This window comes from Rousettus aegyptiacus, unplaced genomic scaffold (genome assembly GCF_014176215.1).
Source record: "Rousettus aegyptiacus isolate mRouAeg1 unplaced genomic scaffold, mRouAeg1.p scaffold_m13_p_2, whole genome shotgun sequence".
Taxonomy (NCBI): Eukaryota; Metazoa; Chordata; class Mammalia; order Chiroptera; family Pteropodidae; genus Rousettus; species Rousettus aegyptiacus.
Window position 1 is genome coordinate 173,065,687 of NW_023416295.1, and position 21,235 is coordinate 173,086,921.

At 49.0% G+C, this 21,235-nt stretch overlaps 1 protein-coding gene across 3 annotated transcripts in view; it reads right to left on the bottom strand.

The window, feature by feature from the left end:
• POLDIP3 (DNA polymerase delta interacting protein 3) overlaps positions 1-21,235 on the bottom strand; it is a 23,471-nt gene continuing 2,236 nt past the window's right edge. For 2 of the 3 annotated variants that reach the window (XM_036237600.1, XM_016135786.2), the window contains exons 2-9: positions 11,485-11,875; positions 10,660-10,746; positions 9,635-9,730; positions 7,657-7,836; positions 7,040-7,117; positions 4,853-4,982; positions 3,072-3,138; positions 1-2,085 (exon numbers count right to left, since the gene is read on the bottom strand). In XM_036237600.1, the coding sequence (XP_036093493.1) occupies positions 1,908-2,085; positions 3,072-3,138; positions 4,853-4,982; positions 7,040-7,117; positions 7,657-7,836; positions 9,635-9,730; positions 10,660-10,746; positions 11,485-11,875 (1,207 nt within the window). In that variant the 3' untranslated portion in view covers positions 1-1,907. The remainder of the gene's footprint in view (positions 2,086-3,071; positions 3,139-4,852; positions 4,983-7,039; positions 7,118-7,656; positions 7,837-9,634; positions 9,731-10,659; positions 10,747-11,484; positions 11,876-21,235) is intronic. The other variant, XM_016135787.2, reaches the window with a different exon arrangement.

The following is a 21,235-nucleotide window of genomic DNA, read 5'->3' on the forward strand; positions in this document are numbered from 1 at the left end:
TAGGAATAACAAATGTTTATTCAGAAATGGATTAAGTAACAGAGTCTCCTCCATCTCTTAATGCCTCTTCCTCTCCGTTCGAACAAGACACACGGACAGGGGACGTAGGGGAGTGGGAGGTGAGGAGGGAAACGAGGATTGGCCCACCACCTCCTCCCGGCTGGGCTTAGCCCGCGATGCACACACGGCTATCGGGAGAACCGGGGCCACGTGGCCAGTCGGCTGCAGCTGCCTCAGTGAACTGTGATAACCGGAGCGGCCTGGCAGGGACCGGGGGGAGCGGGGAGGGGAAAGCCATGCGGGCAGGTAGTTACCACCTCTGCTGGAAACAGAGTCCGAGCAGTGACCAGACTGTGCTCGGGACCCGAGAAACCAGGCCCTGCTGCCCTGCGTGCTCTCCTAGGCCGAGAGGGGACAGTGTAGGAGGAACGTCTTCCAGCTGCTGAGATCTGAGTCTGCGCCCGTTCAAATGGGAAGGCGGAAACGAACACTGCGCTCCTCACAGACCCGGAGAGTGGAGCACCGTCAGGCACGTGTGTTCCTTGGACTTCCCAGGCCCGGGCGACCTCAGAGCTGGAGGACTGAGCTGGGTCCAAACAGGTCATGAGAGGTTCTTCGTGTCTCAGGCCCTCTTGACTTTCTAGGCTTGTGACTTTCATGCTACTGATTCTGTAAAGCTCCCAGAATCTGGATCCCCAACTTTCTCCAGCTCTGCCAGGCTGGACTCCCTTTACAGTCCGAACAAACCAGTAGGAGACTGGGAACGACTGGAGTCATGCTGTCTTGGTGTGCAGGGCCTGCCCCAGGTGTTAGTTTTGGCCCGACTCCGTGGAACCACGCTGAGGGAATGACCCAGTGCTCGCCCGGAAGGCGCTTTGCTCTCTCAGTCCTCTCCCCTCCTCCCACTGCCAAGGCCGGAAACTACCCCTCTGGTCAAGGATGGATGGGTCACTTAGAATAGTGGAGTCATGCCCCGTGGTGGCCCCTGGATATACACCTCTCAGCTTCCCTGACTATTGTCTCGTAGACACAGATCAGAAAGAAAAAGCCAGGAGCAAGCACGCCTCTCCCCTTTCAATAACCCTCCGAACCCACGACGTCACAGAACTACAGAGAGCTGGCACTGCCATCAGAACCAGGACGTACGGTGTGAGCCAGGGGGAACGGGAAGGGCTAACGGTGCAGGCCCTCCCAGCACCGACGTCCAGAAGCTCAGCGCTGCAGTGGAGCACTTGGCACACCCAAGGGAAATGTGGCCTCTCAGGATTCCCTGGGTCGCCTGTGACAGCTGGCCCTCCGGGCCCAGGCAGGGGCACACTGTTCCTGGCAGAGCAGCAGCTTCTCCTTGTCCTGGCCACAGGGCCCTCTCCAGACCGGGCTGGTCTGGAGCCAATTACCAGGAGAGGACAAAAGGCCTGTGACCTGACCCCTGCCCAGGCCACCTGCACTGCCCAGGCAAGAGAGGGGCACGGCTCCGGAGCTGACCCGGCTCCCATTCCCTGTCTGAAAAGTTTAAAAAAAGGGAGGCAACCCTTCACCCCGGACAAAGCTGTGTCCTTCAAACGGCCCCTGACCAGCAGTCCACGGAGCCACAAGAAAGCCACGCGGAGAACCGAGGCCACCACTTCCAGATCAGAAATCGGTCTGGGGCTGAGGGTTGGGGGGAGGCACTCTGGGCAACACAGACCTACCTGGGTGCTGAGGTGGAGGGCGAAGAGACACTACGGGAAACAGTAACGCACGGAAGAGCACGGGGCAGACACAACACGGAAGGCGGGTCGGCCAGTGAGGACGCCCTCTACCCGCCCCGGGGCCTCCAGTCCAGCGGCCCGTTGGTCACACGCTTTGCTTTGGGAAACAGAGCCACCCTCCTCCGCCCTGCTCTGGCTGCCTCATTCTCCCGCCGCTCAGAGCTTGATTTTGAATTCTGTGGGCTGTGTGGTCACGGAGGCCCCCGAGGACTTGAAGAGCGCCTTGAGGATGGTGTCAGGGTCCACTTCGGCAGGAGGGTTGGATGAGGTGGCAGAATTCACCCTGCGAGGCAGCTCACTCTCCTTCTTCACTGAGGGGCTGTCACTCAGCCGTCTGTGGGGAGCGGGGAAGCCAAACCCTTGTCAGTTCTCTCGGTCGGGGAGGGACCCCCCATTTACCAAGCATCTGTTGCCAGTCAGGCGCTGAGTGTAACACTGTCCCTACCCTTTTATCTCACTTCATCTGTAACACACCTATCATTTTTGTTTGTTGATGAAAAATCTGAGATGCAACCTGTTGTGATCTGGGGTTTTAAGTTTAGAAAATGACGCATGTCCCTCTGGGGTGGTCACACACACATCGACATATTATACATTCCGAGAAGCCTTTAAGTAAAGAAATCAATTTAACTCTATTTAGCCCAATGGCCATAAAACTCACATTTTTCAGAATACAATTTAGTGCTGGCATATAGCTCACGAAACTTGTCCGAATCACACAATTCACTATCCAGGATCCAGATTTGGTCTTTCTAGATTTCAAAGTCTATTTTAGGCCTGCCTCATACTACCCCGCCCACCTTGGCAAGTATATTATCCTCCCTGGGTCTCTGTCTCCTTGTCTATAGAAAGACGTCCTACCAGGCTAGACATTTTATGCATCTTGGACCCCAAAAAACCCTCGGTTCTGAGCCGGCCGTGCACGCCCAGGTATGTGCACACGACGAGCGGTGGCCGCCAGCACTGTCTCCAACAGCCTCTCAGGAGCGGGGGGAGGTTTTCCGTCCCCCGGGCGATGCACGCAATCATGCAGAGACGCACAACTGGCTTGCTCTCTACTTTCTTCTCAAATGTTTCTAAAGTCTACGGCTGGGACTAAGTCTTAATGCTAGCCCCGTGAGGTCACTCTCCTGCGAAAATAAAAGACAAGCCACTTGGTACAAATTTAAGCATCCCAACTGACCGCTTGCCATCAGAGCACAGGAAGCGGACTGGAGCTGTGATGCAGCCATTTACCCCTCAGAATGAAGAGGGGATCGTGCGGAGGAGGCGAGCGGAAGCGCTCCACCCATTCCCAGCACCACGGCCTCTGGAACTTACAGCAGGATGGGCTGGTCCGAGGTGATGACGTTCCCGTTCATGTGAAGGTTGCACTTCATGGGTTGCCCTGAAAAACCAAAAAAGAAAAGGCTCCGTCGTGAGACTACAGCTCCTCACACACGGGGGCAAGGGCCGGCATCTCCGTCAGCTCTGACTCCACACTTGGGGTGGGGCTGCCGGACTTCAGTAAAACCCAGGGACTAAGGAATCCCGGTGTGCGGGGTCCATGAAACCTTGGCAACGACAGCGCCAAGAAGCAAAGTGGCAGCAGACTTCACTCGGTACAGCAGGAGATAAGAGTGGAAGGGAAGAACTGGACTCAGTGTGAAGCCACCCGATCCTAGCCATGAAGCAATTAGTAAAGGAAAATGTCTATGCTATGAAATTAAGTGAAAAGGAGATTTAAAAATACATGTACAGCCTTTCACTCTGTCCATGAAAGATGAACTGCTACTGAGTACTGCACTCCCATTGTATATAAAATGTGATAAGGGAAATAATAACAGAAAAATAAGACTAAAAAATTTTTACAAAATTTTTTTAATTAAAAAAAAAAAAATAACAGTACAAAAAGAGGGAGTAGAGCCACAGGGAGTTAACCTTTCTCTCTCACTGGAATTAAATATCAATTTGGGATCGATTCTGATATATTCTCTCTATAGGAGACACACTTCAGATTCAAAAATATGAAAAGGTTAAAAGTAAAAGGAGATATATCTTAGCAACCCTACGTGGCTATATTAATAGACTTTAAAATGAAACATGTTACTAGAAATGAAAAGGAGCATTTAATAAACTGGTAAGAGTTGATCTATTAGGAAAAGAACAAGTAGAACAATTATAAACATGTACGCAACTAACAACAGAGCCTCGAATACATGAAGCAAAAACCGGCAGTGTCAGAGAAAAATAAATACCATACGATTTCCCTGATATGCGGAATCTAAGGAACGAAGAGAACAAACAAATAGAAAACAGACCCACAAATATGGAGAACAATCTGGTGACGGGAGTGGGAGGGGGGTACTGGGAGAAGGTGGGGAAGGTTTAAGGTACAAATTAGAAGCTGATAAAGGGCCCCGAGGATGGGGCGCGTGGCACAGTAACGGCCATGCGTAGAGCCAGAGGGAAGACAGAGTAATAAGGGGGACAGTCTTACAGACTATTTAAATGTCTAACCGATGTATCGTATACTTGAAACTAATAAACACAGTTATAAGAAAATAATAGAAGTGAAAAGAGAAGTAAACAAACAATAGTTGAAAATTACAATACTTCATTTTTAGTAATGAATGGAATCATCGGGCAGAAAATTAACAAAGACACAAGACTTGAAAAACATTATAAACCAACTAGACTCAGCTAACACCTGCCCAAGACCAGCAAAACACATATTCTCCTTAATTACTCAGGAGGAAACTGAGAAATTCACAAATATATGAAAATGAAATAAAATAATCCTAAATAGCCAATGGGTCAAAGAAAAATATCTGAAAGGGGGAGGCCCCGGCTGTTGGCGCCCCTGCCAAGACTCCTTAAGAGAGCCATCCATGGAGAAGAGGTGTTTCCCTGCCATCTAGCTTGGCACTAGGGCTGGGCGAAAACGCAGGGCCTTGTGGAACAGGCAGCTGGCAGCTCTGCACTACCCAGAGACTGCACCTGCCTGTTCCTGGGACCCAGAAGGTCCCAGCCAGCTCAGACAAAGGCTCGTTCCGAAGGCCTGCTGCCCGACAGGAAGCAGTGAGGAGTCGCAGGGTGAAGTGGCTGCTTTCCTGACTTACCGTCCAGACACCGGTTGTTGTATTTCTTATACGCGGTGATGGCGTCGTCCTTCTTTACAAAGACCACCTCTGCTACCCCAGGATGGACCAGCCGAGCTCGCTTCAGGGCCCCGCATACACAGAAAAGCTCCTGCCAAGCACAAGAGGAGTCAGCCCTGGGGGAGAACGTCGGGCCATTATCCTGCTTGCCTGCCATTCGCAGAGGGCTCTGGGTAGACAGGCAGCTGCACTCTGGCTGAACATGCCAGTGCTCAACTTCAGGAAAGGTCCATTTTAGGGGGTGTTCTTGGACCATCCACAGGCCTCAGCATGGGACCAGAGAAGGGGACAAGCTGTGCTGGCAGTGAGAAATGGGCCTGGGTTTATGAGCCCTGGAGTCTCTGTAACCTTCAACAAGTCACCACTTCATCAACAGGGATAACAGTTTTGGAATTTCTCAGAGAACTCTATCATGAGAATAAGTGTGTAGACTTATCAAAAAAAGGTAGTGGCTATTAAGTCATGTAGGAATCCGTTAAAAATAAATTCTGGAGTTCTATGTAGAGTGACCAACTGTCCCAGCTGGCTGACGTGGGGATTCCCAGGACAGAGGACCTTCAATGATAACCAGGAGAGTCCCCAGCAAAACCAGGATAGATGGTCACCCTAAATCAAACAGACCTGGGTTTGACCTCTGGGGCTTTGTCTCTTCTCAGCAGTATGACCTGTGGCTCTAGCAAGTTAGCTCTCTGACTGCGAGTTTTCTTTTCTGAAAAGAACGGGTCTAGCCTACCTCCCAGGTTTGCTGTAAAGCTCAGCTGAGATCATTTTTAAGGTGGTGCTCTGTAAACACATTATCATCATTTACTCCAATCCCTCCTCAGTTTACAGACCAGGAAACTGAGGCCACAGAGGGACCACAGAGGCTGACTAGAACCCAAGCCATTTCTTCACCTGCAGCTGCCCTTCACAAGGCTGTTATAGGGACAAAGAAACTAATAAAAGGGTTGTTGATGTGATTAGTTTTTTAATGATAAAGAGAAATACGTCAAATATCAGAACCAAGATGTGGGACTGAACACCAGGTGTGATCCCGATTCGACTGCTGTGATTCTTTCAGCATTACCTACTTGGGCACGAAAGAAGTGAGGGTGACTGTTACTCGCAGTATTCTCTGAGCGGTGATCATCAGAGGTGATCAGTTTTTCCACTATTTCATATTTTCAAAGACCCTGTATACAAACTGCCTGGCATGTAATAAGTGCTCAACAAACGGTAGCTATTATTACTTCTATAATCAGAAAAAAAAACTGTTCTAATTCTTTATAACGTGTCAAGTATTATTACACAGAGCAGGCTATAATCTTCATTCAGTGTGTACCATTCACTGGAGTGCCTGCTTAGTTCTGAGAGCGCTCATACAGCACTTGTGTGTTCTACAAAACCGTTACCAAACATGGCGGCCAGTGTGGGCTGTTCCAGAACCTGGGGCTCAGCTGCAGGGAGGCGCTGAAGTCTCCAGCTGCATTCATCCTGAGGTCTGACAGTGCAAAGTTACGGGGTGCCTGGATTTCTTAATTAACAGCTTTTCTTGGTGTCTAATAAAATGAGGTGGAAAAGGAGTCCTGGCTGCATCTGGGCCCCCACTCGCCAGGCACCAGGATGGCCCAAGAGCAGAATCCAGAGGAGCCAACCACCCAACACAACAGTTCGCCTCGCTCCTTTCGCTCTGGAATCCTCGTATGAAAGCCCCAGAGGACGCGGAAGCTCTGAAGACCCACCGGAGACTATGAAGCGCTGGACGCTGCGCCCAGGACTACAGGATCCCATTCAGGACCCGCACCGGCGCGAGCCCGGGCCTTGGTTTAGCGGCTGTGCGGAAAAGAGCTGACACAGCCAGCCTGACTGCCACACTTTGAAAGGCCTGCTTCCAAGGCTGGCATCTGGGAACTTGGGTTCTGGGAGGGATCCCCATTTGTTGCTGCGGGAATAAAGTGCATCCTGTGTGATTCCACCGGGAGATGGCTCTGGAAGTTTGTGCCTGGTTTCTGCTGGCCTTTGCCCATGAGCTTTTTCTCTTTACTGACTTTACTTTGTATTCTGTAATGAATCTTAGCCCCAACATGACTATGCCAAGTCCTGTGAGACTCAGGGACCCCAACACTGAAGTGGTTTGAGACTGAACACCCTGGCAATGCAAATACTCACAACGATGTCCTCTTCGGTGACTCGAGGGTGCAGATTATTCACAGTCATCTTGGTACCTTCCAAAGGGCTGAGGACGGGCTGCCACACACAAGAGTGTTACCAGAAGGCAGAGAAGAGTTATGTGCTCAACCCCAGAACTCACTCTAGATGAGGGGCCGGGAGGGCCCCGAGAAAACCCCACGGAGGGTCCGGGCCTCAGCGCCCATCATGCCGCACCACCCTATACTAAGGGATGGGGCCTCTTCTTCTTCGCCAAATATGCCGGGCCCTTCCAGGCCTCTGAGCCTTTCTGCCTGGAATGCCACGCCTGTTTCAAGACCGGCCAGCTCAGATGGCACTCTGTCCTTAAAGCCTTCCCAGATTTGCCCAGTGGAACTAGCTGCTAAATCACCAGACACAGTGCTCTGTCTGCAGGTGTCTTCCCGACTTGTCTGCGAGCTCTTTGCACTTGGGGGCCACTGAGTCTTGGTTTGTTCCTTTGTAGAATGGGGGTGGCAATGCCTAGCTCGGAGAGGTGCTAGGAGGATGTAACGGCGTTACGGACAGCCCCCTGCCCACCCAGCACGGGCCGACTCTCCACTGGTGCGATCACTCCCTCCCCTTCCCCTTCGCCTTACCTCAGCAGGCGGCAGCTCTTTGGGGGAATCCTCCTTGTTCACCAGTGTCCGGGACATGCTGGTCAAGGCTTTCGTTCGAACAGAGGAGGGGAGAGCAGGAGCTGCGTAGGCGTCATTCTGAACCACTTTGGTGAGAGGGAGGGCCTTGGCCATGGAAAGCTTGGAACCGCTCAGTCCAGCCTAAACAAAGAGGCAGATAGGAATCTGAGATGCTGGTGACCTGCATGCCCCACTAGGGGCTGACAACCCCCACTCCCGAGGCCTGCCAGCTCCGATTCCATTAGCGGTCTGAAGCCAAAGAGGCTGCCAGTGGCATCCCGCAGGGAAGGGGCGGGAGTGGAGCAGACATGCAGCCCGCACACATGTTCGCAGAAGCCACTTTCCCGTGCTGGAAGCCCTTGGCAAGACGCTGCCACGTACCCCTGACCAGGATCCACACGCTCCCCCATACCACTTCGAGTCTATAAAAACGCAACAATCTGGGGCTGGTCAGAAGGCAAAAAGCTTGGGGTCAAGTGAACGCCAGGCTGGCCGGGAATAAGAACCCACCCTTGTGAAGGCCCAGACTCCCAGCTTTTTGGTCCCTCTTCTGGCTATACAGAGGCACCACACACAGGCTGAGCCCTATCGGCCCGTTGGCAGAGTCTGCAGAAACAGTTCCCTCCCTCCCTGACACCCCTAACTGGGGCCGTGGTCCCTTGGAAACATAAAGCAGGAAGTCCCTGGTGTTAAGGTGTCTGAGGGAAAAAACGGATGACGCAGAAGTAGCAGGTGGTCTTGCGCATTTAGGGCAGTGTCCACCAGGCACTGACTCCGAGGCGAGGGAAGGGGGACGCAGCAGCCAGGAGGACGACGGGACACGGTCGATTCACTAGCTTCTCCGAGTTTAGAGGAAAAGTCCTCCCCATGCCAGATTCCACATTCTTCAAGCCACTTTGCATCTTGAGAGCCAGTGCAGCATAGTGATCAAATACAAGGCCTGCGAGTAAAACTGTTTACGCCTGAATCTCAGATCTACCACTTCCGAATTGGCGGACAATGAGCAGGTATTGTTTAACCTCTCTGTGCCTGATTCCTCATCAGTAAAATAGGGATAATAACGGCACCCATCTCACAGGGTGGCAGAAAGGAAGCATCTTAAATGGGTTAATATAAATACAGCAGTTTAGGGTTCTCAACTAGGATCGGCCGCTGAGCCAGCAGACAGCCCCCTACGCGGCAGACCGGAGAACCCTGATTATTGGAAAGACCCAGCCCCTTTGTAACAAACTGGCATCACTCAGCTTCACATATAAGTTTGAGAGCTTCTCTAGTAACCAGGAGACTGGTCCACACATTCAGTGCAGTGACCAGAACTGAGTCTGTGGGCCTCTCAAAACAGACACTTACTTGGCTTGGGTCCCCACTGGCTTTCTAATCTGTAACTTGGCTACATCCACTGAGCTGCGCCATGCAGACCTCCCTGATGTTCCCACATGTTACTTTCTTTCCTTCTCTGCAGAGTATCTGACTCTCATTCTAGTCTATCAAGTTTTTCTTGAATTCAAGTTTCCTGGCTGTACCTCATGAAGTCCACAGGTAAGGTTCAGATTATTTTGTTAAGACACCAAACAAGGGAAATCCAGATTCAAGACTGGGCCAGAGCTGCTGACCATGGAGGAAGGGGGAATGTAGAAGGTAGAAGGTCCTGCCATGAAGGAAAGAAAATAGGATTCTGTCCTGTGATGTCACCCCCATTTCCCCGGAACTGTCTCAAACACAGCAAATGCGAGCTGCAGCTCTGCACTTCATGATCTGTGGGACCTTGAACTAGTCAGTAGACACCTTGGTTTCTAACATTTATAAGTGAGGGGTTGAATTAGTTCCAGTTCTAAAAATCTTATGACCAAATGAAGAAATATTTCTGAATTGAAAGGCCCGCTCCCATCCACCTGATCAGACACACATAGCAAGTATAGGAAAAACATAAAATGCCCACCACGTGGTGGAGAAAGCTGCCTGAGGCTGTCAATTTCGTCTGTTTGCTAGGAATGGGAGCTGCAACATCATCGTCTTCATCCAGGTCGTATAAATTCTGAAAATAAAGACATATAAGCTAATGTGGCATACAGGCTCTCGACAGACATCTGGCACAAGGACAACTGCTGGAGTGAGCGAGTTGGAGGGGGAGCAGGGGTGGGTGTGGAGGTGCCGAGGGGCACTGGCCTCCACGGCTGGAGCTCGAGTCCTGACAGGCTGGCTTCCTACCCTGCAAAGCCCGATGAAAGTGCTGCAACTTTCGGATACATCAGAAGTACCTCCTACGAATGGGCAAAGCCTAGGAGGAGTCCTTCAAATATGAAAGCCCATCCCAGGCAATCTAGCATACAGAAATAAACCCGAACCCTAGAAAGAGCTTTATCCACAAAGAAGTTCAGAGAAGAATTTCCAACAGTGAAAAGTCCAGTAAAATGGTTTAAAGGAACTGGAATGTATACTCAATGGTTTACGTAGTTATTAAAAACGCTGAGTTACAAAGTGAAAAAAGAATGATACAAAACTGGATTAGGACTATAATCACCACAACAACTGTTTAATAAATAATAATGACATTTAAGAAAACAGGAAGCAAACAGCAGAATGTCAACAATGGTTGGCTTTGGAGAACAGGAGCATGAGGAACTTTATTTTCCTTCCAATATTTCTCTATTTTGCAAATTTTCTATATTATGCACATATTAATTTTACAATAAAAATTATAAAGATTTTCAATTTCTCTCTGCCCCTTACGCCTTCTCTTCCCAGTTAAAAAATTTCTTCGGAAAAGTCATAAAATACAAAAAATCAAATGTAATCCCTCCCCAGTTCTTCAAACTGAGAACCTTGGGCTAGGCCTCAGTTGATCTAACCACTAGGCCCCATCAAAACATATAGATATGTACACATATACATCAGCGCGCGCACACACACACACACACACACACACACACACACATATACAGAAAGCACACACTCACACTCTACCTGTTTGGCCTGATGGTTGTTGACGACGTTGATCCTCATTCCCGCAGGATGGGCATTAGGTGGTGTCATGGTCTTTTGCTGTGGGACCTAGAAATACCCATTGGTCATATTTCACCCCACAGGGCCTACATGTGTTCTCTATGATCGCTGAACTTAAAATGTGTAGGCACTCCGTTGTGGTCTTTGGAAAAAGGCCTTACAGAGTGCCTTGTACCCAAAGCGGGAGAGTGACAGGAAGACCCGTCATCCCAGAGACCATGTGACAATGCATGCGTAGGGCTCAATGAACTTGGCTCAGTAAGTTCACTGCTGCTGCTGTTCCTATGACCAAAGTGTCTGTGCTGACCGAATAATACTGTTTCCACCCTTTCTGGGGTGGTAGCTGCACCAGGAGCCAGGTCTGACCGGGCCCCTACCCTGGTCCTCCCAATGACTGGCTACGTAACTCCCGGCATCATAATCCACATCTCGGAGGCCGAGGTTCTTCTGTGATAAGACTGCGGGAATAACCCAGGGCTGCAGTGAGGAATAAACAGGGTTGTTTTATGTGAAGTGCCTGCCACAAAGCACATGCTCAACAAATGTTTTGTCCTTTTCTCTCTCTTCCCTCCACCACTATCTCACTTAGGAATATCACTGGACTTTCTCTGGACCCCCCGCCCACTTCTTTTATATAAAACTAGACAACATCTTGCCTTCCTTATGGTTACTATACGATCACCTGGGGAAACTGTCATTTTGCCGGAACACTTCTGATCCCTGCTCCCTTCCAGAATCTACAACTGTGACTGGCCTCCCGGAATTTATGACAAGAGCCACACCTACCTGGATAGTTTTAGTGAGCTTCAGAGCCGGGGTCACTGTCCCGATGGGAGGGCTCATGAAGGCAGCAGGGGAATTCCGCTTCAAGCTGAGCTTCTCCCGCGCATCGGTCACCTGGCGGGGCTTCTGGGGCACTGTGCTCTGCTGCTTGCGGGAGTTCAGCATCTCTCTGGCATCCTGCACTTTCCCTTTGATCCGGAAACGAGCATCTTTCTGCAATAGCTTTTCTCGGGCATCCTTCACTCCCAGCTTGAGCCGAGCATCTGAGAGGCCTATCTTCTGCCGGGCATCAAACCTCTGCTGGAAGGTGGCTGTGCGTGCTGGCTGGCTGAGGAGGCTCTGCTGGATCCCAACTCGTGATCGGACACCTCCAGCTCCTGGTCTGACATTGAGCCTGCAAATAAAAACTGCAGCATTTAGTGGATCTGGGTATCAACAGCAGCCTGTGGAAGCAGAGCCCATGGGAACAGAGGCGGCTGGAGAAACCAAAAAGCTGCTCCCCATCCGAAAAACAATTAAGCCTAAATAGAGGCTTCTTTCCTAGTTTCATGGGTTTTAACTTGGCCCTGAAATAAATTAGGAAGGAAAGTCCACTGTTTCTATCACCATGTAAAAGCGTTGTGCTCCCCAGACCAAGTGTTTTGAGACACAGTTAGGGACAAAAACTTCTAAATGACGCCAAATAAAATAAGCATATCCCCCCAAAATAACCCCACACATCTGCAAAGCAACGTCAGTTTCTAAAGGTCTTGCACATCCATGCTCTCAGGCAGCCCTCAGAGCACCCTGTGAAGTGGGCATTATGATGCCCATCTCACGGTGGGACAACAGGCTCGGAGAGTTAACTGATTCACAAAGGGTTTCCAGGTGGCCTCCGGCAGCCTCACGCCTCCAGTGCCAGCAAACACTCCTTCCTGGGCTGGGATCAGGAAAGCCAACACGTGGGTCTGATGTGGGTCAGAGCAGCAGTCCCCAACCTTTTTGGCACCAGGGACCAGAGAGAATCTAATGATTCTATGAGAATCTAATGCCTGATGACCTGAGGCGGTGATGCTGGCACTGGGGACCGGCTGCAAATACAGATGAAGGTTTATTCCCTGCTGCTCCCCTCCTGCTGTGTGGCCATTTCCTAGCAGGCCGTGAACTGGTGGCGGTCCACAGCCTGGGGGCTGGGACCCCTGGGCTCAACTAACAGACTGAAGAAAAGAAAAATAGCCACTGCCCCAACTATTCCTACTCACAACACTCCTGACACCAAATGCGTGTTTCCCCCTCACGTCAACCGGTTTTCCAGCTCTCCTAGACCCCAACTGAATGTCCTACCCACCTGGAGTTAGTGCAGACACCGCAGGGCAAGGGCTCATTTCCACGAAACCGCCCTCGCTTCACGTGCCAGTCCCAAGTCCTGGGCTTCCCATTCCTAATCAACGGAATGTAAGTCCAGGGGACCCACAATACCCTCCTCAACGATTTGCTAGAACAGCTCACAGAACAGGAAAACTTTACTATTATCGGTTTATTATAAAGGACACGACTCAGGACCAGCCAAACAGAAGAGATGCATAGGCGAGGTTTGGGGGAAGGGGTGAGGAGTCTCCACGCCCATGCAGGGCGCCTCGCCTCCTTCCCACATGTGGATGTGTCCACCAACCCAGATTGTGTCAGGGTCTTTGTGGAGGTTTCATTTCATAAGCATGATTGATTAATCATTGGCCAGCGATGATTAACTCAATCTCTAGCCCTTCCCCCCAACCCTGGAGGTCCCAGGTGAGAACAGGGGTGCGGCTGCAAGTTCCAACTGGCTAATCATGCTTAGGTCTTTCTGGTGACCAGTCCCGATCCTGAAACTACCTACCTAGGAGCCCGCCAAGAGCTGCCTCATTAGAACAGAAGATGCTCCTATCACCCCTATCGCTCAGGAAAGGCCAAGGGTTTTAGGACCTGTGTGCCAGGAGCGCATCCAAAGGTGCATCGGCCTGGTCCCAGTAAAAGAAAACCTGGACCTTCATCTCATTATCACTGGACTAAAAACACCTGCAGCTTCTAGTAGGCCAGAGCCTCACCTAAGTCAGCGACGGACAGTACCATTTTTCTGTGAAAAATGACAAATTACTGTATGATTTAAATACTTTCTAGTGCGTTTATATAACTGGGTGAAAGAGAAAGTGAAAAGGGTCATTTACCAAATCCATCCAATTAGGTTTGGTGGCGGGTGGGGGTGGTGGCGCTCCTGCTTCTGTCCCTAGTCTCTCCTATAAGGACTGGAAGACGAGATGTTAGACAGCTGGGGAGAGGGGAACAGCTGTGTGGCAGACAGAAGCCATCCTCCTTGGGCTGGGCTACCCTAGGCTTTGTGGCCTGCAAAGCCACCGGCGATAGTGAGGCTATGCTTTGTGGTGACCACAAAGGGGCCCCTGGTATTTATGCAGGGGACAGCAGAACTTCATAACAAAGCCTTCCCCCTACAACCAACGGGCCAAAGTTTTGCCACCCTGTAGCGGCCTTTTGGGATACTGATTTAAGCTGCTGATTAAGAGACAAAAGATGTAGAAAGACCGCCTAAGAGATTCAGATAGAAAAACCTACTTCAGAAAGGGAGACGGCACAGAGACCTTAGCATTAGACAGGAAGACTCCAAGCAGGAGCCTGTTTACTAGATTCCCCACCGTGCGTCTCCTTATTTCTGGGTTGCCTAGCAAAATTTACCGGCCATGTATGTTCTGCTCTTCCTCAATTACCTGCAAATCGCCTGTTTTCATTTTTGAAATCTCAGAGCCTCTCCTCCCCTTCCTTTGTCCAAAATGACACACATACATAAATACATACACGTTTTACCTGTCTGGAATTTTCATGTTTTATGGAAATTCCCCATGCACAACTATTACAATTTGATCCGTTATTCTGTCTTTGCTAATCTGATTATTAACCCAACTAGAAGAATTCTGAAGGTGGGAGGAAAACTATTATGTATCTTTTTAGCCCCCGTTGGCTTTTTTTTTAAAGCCCATCAAAGTGTGGACCAAAAAGGGGCTACATAGAAATCTTGACAAGCTCAGGGGAAGCCTGCGCGGTGGGCCTTACAAACTCGGAGACCGAAAGTAACCACACGGGATGGTCTGAACATAAAAACTCCTAACTAAAAACGAGTCATGGCAAACAGTCATACCCTGGGCCTGTCGCTTCCTTGACAAAGGACAACCTTTAAGTGAGCTTGTCTACTGTCTTGCATCTAAGATAACACACCCTGGGAATGTCGGAGTAATCCCTTTTCCAGACCCCTGGGTATAACTGCACCAGAGCACAAGACTGCAGAACCCCCCATTGTTATCTTATTCCCCAAAGGCCAGCTCTATGTGCTGTAAATGTTAGTTAGTAACTCCTCCGCACCAGCCAATGTAAAGAAGCGTGCGTCTCTTCTTTTTACTTTCTATCCAATCCCGGAGATTCCCCTGTGCTGCTGTCTTCCACCCCCTCGATCCACCACCACAGACGTCAGGTAACCCTCCTTACGCCTTCTCCTTTGATTCTAATATATAAAATAAGCTGCAAAACTGCCATTCTCCAGAGCATTTTCTCAACCTGTTGAGATTTTGCTTCCCGGCAATTGTCATGAGTTTGGCTAAAATAAACTCATAAAAATTCTCTACAGATCTGGATGTTTCTTACACAGACAAAAGAAAAACAACAGGTTACCAGTTCACACCAGGAACTACCACTAAAGGCCACTCCTCACTGGGGAAAGGGTTTCGATCAACACGTAAGACCCGGATCTAGATGAAACAAGTCAGTGAGAAGCACTCCAGATGAACTCCACTCATCACACCCTGACCGCTCTGAAGCCGCAGGCCTTGGGCTGGGCAATCAAGTCACCAAAAAGAGCACAGTGAAGAACAGGCCTCCCACCCGGGGCTCTGACTTGGGGGTGGCGGACATACAGATATCCAAATAATCCCCAGGCCCCTGTTCTAGGAAAGGCCAAAGTCTGTGAGGCTACCACAAGCAAATGGACACCTGTAGGGCTGTGGGAAGGCTGAGAGGCCTGCAGTTTCCGGGAAGAGCAGACTGTCGAAGGGTGTTCTAGGCAGAATGGACGTGGAAAACGCACATTACAGCCCACGGTTTGCCACTTGGTTCTTGCAGCTCTGGCAGTCCCTCGAGGAGGCACTCAGCTCCCACCCAAGAGCGTCCTTCACTTCTCCCACATCAATTCCACAGCAGGAGGCTCCCTCCTAGGAGCATTCAAGTGCTGGACAACGCTTCCATTAAGGCACTTACTATGCAGCATCGCGCTGATTTATTTACAAGCCTGCATCTCCCGCAGGACTAAGAGCTTCTTAGGGGCACACCCTGGAGCTCCTCACCTGTCACCCCTGCTCCACGGTAAAAACAAAGGCTCAAAGAGCTTTCACATCCCGAGCTCCAGCTCAGTGGCAAGACCCTACAGGGCTCCTATCAATCTTTTCCTTCTGGACTCACAACCTCTGTTAGTTGCCATTGCCTCCGTCTCACAGAGGAACCAAATCACTGAGGTAGCGGCATGGCTAGGACTGGACCCCAGGCCTACCTGACTCCAGAGCCCACAATATTTTCACTATAACAGGCTCCAAGCTTCCCTCCTTCCTACTCTAAGCCCCAGGGGAGGTATGAGTGGAGAAGCGAAGGCTGCCCCAAAGGGCTTCCCCTAGAGAAAACTGCCTCTGCAAAAGCGGACCTCTGTCCAGCCCCCGCTGACCAGCGCAGCACCCTGCTAGGATCCTGGCCACCAGCTGCTCCTCCCAGCTCCTACTGACGCAGCCCGGGGACATGGCCGCTGTGGATGTGACCCTAAGAGTGAGACCCACAACGATCCTGCCTGCCCCAAAGAGGGTGAGTCCTGACCCTCCTGCAGAACTTCAGGAAAGGCCTCCCGAAAACAGAGATGCTGGTCTCTGACTGAGAGAACATTACAAGCACCAACAGTGGAAGACTCCGCTGATACGCACATCCACTAGACGGTGGGCATCAGACACAGCTCATTCCAAACCTGGGCCTGTCCTGAAGACTTCCTCTCTTCATCTGTCTTCTCCAAATCCCACCTCCTCCCGTCGCCAGGGTACCCTCATTACCAGCCATTTCAAATATTTGTAACTAAAGGAGTACCATGTGATACTCTGGTGATTCTACGATACTACAAAATTGGGCAAAGCAAGGCCCCGAGGCATCAATTATACTTTCAAAAAGTCAAGTTCCCCAATTTCACCAATCATTCAAGAAAGAAAACATCATTGCCCATAAAATAGGGCAAAAAAGGGTAACCAAAAGTGATTATTTTGACTAAAGGAACAAGGAGATCCTTTTTTTGAGTAGCTTTTATTAAAAATCACCAAAATCTGAAAACATACCAAATGCCAATCATCAGGTAAATGGACGTACCTTGTAGTATGTTACAATTAAATATTACTCAGCAATAAAAATGAACCACTGATACATCAAAGACAGATGGAGCTCAAAAACCTTACGCTGAGTAAAAGAAGGCAGACATAAGAGTTCATACTGATTACTCCATTTCTATGAAGTTCTAGAAAAGACTAGCATCTATAGTGACAGTAATTACATCAGTGGTGGCCCAGAGAACGAGATTCTTGAAACAAATTTCATATCCCTGAACAGAGGACAAAAAAAGGGGTAGGTTAGTAAACCTTCGCAGGAGGGGCAGAGGAGATTAGGCCCCCATAACCTTCATTTATATTCCTCAACAATTCCCGCTCTGATGATCAGTAATGGCTATTTCAAGTGCTCTACTGAGAATTCACAGGAATCTATGGTTGACATGTAATGTCTGCCATGGCCACATAAGGGGCAGTTGGCTATCAGGGTGTATGAAAGATTTTATAAAGAAGACCTCAACTAACATTTTTGAACACTTACTAAAAGTCTATAAACTTTGACACACCTCTTTTAACCCTCATAACTCTGAGAATTAGGGTATCATCTGCATTTTACAGATAAGGAAACGAGATTCAAGGAGAGACTCTCATTATAGTCACAGCTGTAATGGTGAAGGCTGAATCTGAACTTCACTATATCTAGTTAACACATCAATACGTTAAGTGTGGGTCAAAGATAAAGACCAGAACTTGAAAGGTTCTGAGAATGAGTACTGTCCTCAGGCTAAGGAAAACCTTAGGACTCCAGTCATGTCCAGGGACACAGGACACTCTCTAATGACTAGAGGGTGAGCACACACACGCCAAGGATGGCTGACAGTGTGCTTGCTTGGGACCCACGCACCATGCGCTTGTCAGGCAAGAGAGACCACTAAAAATCACCAGCTTTGTGCTATTGTATTTTATCTGCTGGAACAGTGCAAAGGGTCCATTAGGGAGAGGGAGATCATGCAGCTGTGGACACAGGAACATGAGCAAGCTACTTTCCCTCAATCCTATGTATTCGGTTCCCTGGTTACAACTAGTTCTTTTCAACTCCTTTCATGAACACCTTTAGGGGGTTTCAGTGTTCAGGTTTTTTATAATCACTGCTTCTCTTCCCGCATGAAAAGGCAGCTATTCATCCCAGCAGGTAGCAGTACTGGTTATAAGGCAAGCATTAGTCATCAGGAATTTTTCAAATAAACACTCCTGCTGGGGGTAGGTCGCTAAAACACAGTCAACTGTTACCCTCCTGTTCCAAGGACTGCTGAGGGTTCCCTAACAGAGCCGAACCCCTCAGCAGAGCCTCTGGTCTGGCCCCAACTTTTGCCTGCAGCCTCAACCTCTGCAGACTACCTGATGTTCCGGAAACACATTCTGCACTTTTGGCCTCAGTAAATACATTTGGGAGGAGGGGAAAGGGAGGTTTTGAGCAAGTCTCATAACACAATCACACCTGAAACAGTGCAACTCTGCACTGCCTCTAGACACCAGGTACTCCACAGGGTCTTGGGAAGAATGCTGTGGGTCAGAGGGCAAATGGTCCACTGGAGCCTGGCATACATGTGATGACTAAAAAGGGTCTGTCTGGGACTAGCAGCTAGCTATGGACAGATGTCCAGTCCAAAGGATTCAGGCCCAGATTATTATAAAGAGGGTTTTAATCCACAGAGGTCTCTGGGTTAAGTATGTGTGTGTTGAGGTCATCTTTATAGGGAGAAAACACAGTTTGGTTCTATTACTGAGGGTCAATTCTGAATTTAGAGACACAAAGAAAAATAAGACAATCTCCCCTTACCCTCCAAGAGAGTCTTGTGCAAATGTTTCACTTTATTTTTTTATTATTTTTAAAATTATTTTTAAATTAAGTTTATTGGGGTAACGTTGGTTAATGCCATTATATAATTTTCAGATGTTTCACTTAAATCATAATTCTCCTCCAAGTTATGTAACAATTTTCTCCTCTTTGTTTTAGGTCTACTTTCCTTTATAGGAGAACAAGCAATGAGGACCAGAGCCCTGGCCTGAACTGAAAAGTTCACTAACCCCTACTCACATGGCCTCAAGGACCCCGAGGCAGGGCATGTGACCCAGGGCTGCTCAACTCCAACACACTCAAGGCCTAACTTTCCCACTGCGGCTGCCAGGAGGCTGAGGACAGACAGCTATCCTCTGAGAATTAAAATCATCAAACCGGAGGTGCCTTGACTAACTTAATAGCTATGCTTTCTAAAGGAAGAAACTGACCAGAGGGTGGTCAGTTACTGCAGCTGGTGTCCTGAAGAGACTCGTCCACCCCACTGAAGTCACTAGAGGTGTTCTGTGCATGCGGAACAGTGCCTCCCCACGGCCCCTCCCTTTCTCTAATTTTGCATTAATCAAGGAACCTTCTGATAATTAATTTGGACCCAGGTAATAATAAAGATGACTCCTTTCTTGACTTATGAGGTGAACATGAAACAAAATGACTGCTCTAAAGAACAAGCATGTTCCATGACCTATAGGAAAAGAGGTTATTTACACTTCCACAGGTTCAGTCTTTCTCTATTTCCACTAAGAAGAAGAAAGACGTTTTCTGAGATAGTCACAAGTTCTTCCTAAATTATTAAGCTCAAAGTTCTTCCTGGGACATCCATGCAATGTTAAACCAAAATTCCCAGCAAGGAGACTTCTAGTAAGTATGTAGAATAGATTATATTTACTGTAGGAAATGACATTTGTTCAGACCTTTCATTATTCTTGACAGGGACACCCCAGATTTAGTTTTTCTTTGTCGGCGGTGCGAGTAAAATAAAAATGTAATTTCCAACAGGTTTAACCCAAATATAGCATGCAGTCCAGTTTCTTCCACACCGGTCTCTTTACTCATACTTTTCCTCAATCAAATCTGCACATAATGGCAAAGCAATATTCTCACATTGAAAACTGGTTGCTATTTACTTAAAAGCCTTCCATTAAAAAAAAGCTAACATCGATTGAGCCCTGAGTACCCATCACTTTTGAAGTACGTTATATATATTAATTCATTTAGCTCTGACAATAACCTAATGAAGAATTTCCCATGTTTTACAGATAAAGCAAGAGAGGTACAGAATGGTTAAGTAACTTGCATAAACTTACATGGAAAGTGGGAGAAGCAGGGAACTGAACCTTGGCAGTCTGACTCTAGGGTCCCAATGCTTATCTAGCATGTCCCCAGGAGACAAGCTCTGGCTTCTATGGAAAAGCCCATGATAATTGCTGTCTTTTGCTGAACACTAACTACCTGGTACAAACTTTAAAATATATCTTCTTATATTCTTATATTCAATATTCTCAATGACCTATCAGGAACCATTACTACAAACTGCCCATCCCGGAAGACATCTTGCCAGGGAGGGACAGGACCAACAATGAGGCCTGCCAGGTGACCAGGTCTGCCTAGCTGCATGCACAATCCCTATACTTCCAATGGATCCACACCCCCAGCCTTCCCTGCAGCCCCACCCACTGCTCAACGCGAGACGTGCGCACGTGCGCACACACACATCCACCAGAAAAGTACAGACCCAACAGACAGACCACCTGCAGTCAGGGAGGAGAAAGACTGCACAGAGTGTGTGTAGAGGGAAACTGTCTCCTTCTGCAACAGTTGAGCAAACCTATAAAACCTGGACAGGTTTAGAAGTGGCCAGAGGATCCAGCACCAATTCCACACCAGTTACACGAAGGAAGACCTAGGAGAGAACTACTCACAGGTAATGGTTGAGAAAATTAATATCGAGTGCCTGTCATGAACTTGGTTAAGTGTTGGCTGTTGAATTATGGGGTGATGGTGCTGGCAGCTGTAGTGGGGGTCGGGGAATACATTTCAGATAACAAGAGAAAGAATCTAATCTCTAGCCACTGGCACAGGCGAGATATTTATAAACACCTGCTAAGTGAACTGAGAAAACAATAGGTAACGTCTTTATAGCCTGTACGCTGGAAAACTACTGGCCAGGTTCCCACTCCTTCATACAGGTGAACTGGAGCTCATTAAGGCTGCAGATAACTAACAATATTTGAGGGTCCAGAGGGAGTTTGGGGCACATAATTGCAAATCAACTTCGCAGGTCTTCACTCAGACCCAGAACAGCCCTCTCTGAGAACCGGGAAATCGCCTGTTCCACCTGTTTTTCTGCCCTGGCCTGAGGGTCAGCTCAGCCAGCAAGTGAAACGCACTCAGCCCCGATTCTCTGCTCTCTGTGGCCCCGGGCAAGTCACTCTACCTTTCCCAGCCAGACTCAAGCTCAAATGCAAAATGGGGGACACACTGCTAGCTGGCCGACACGACTGCGAAAAGAGCAATGGGACAGGATGGCCAC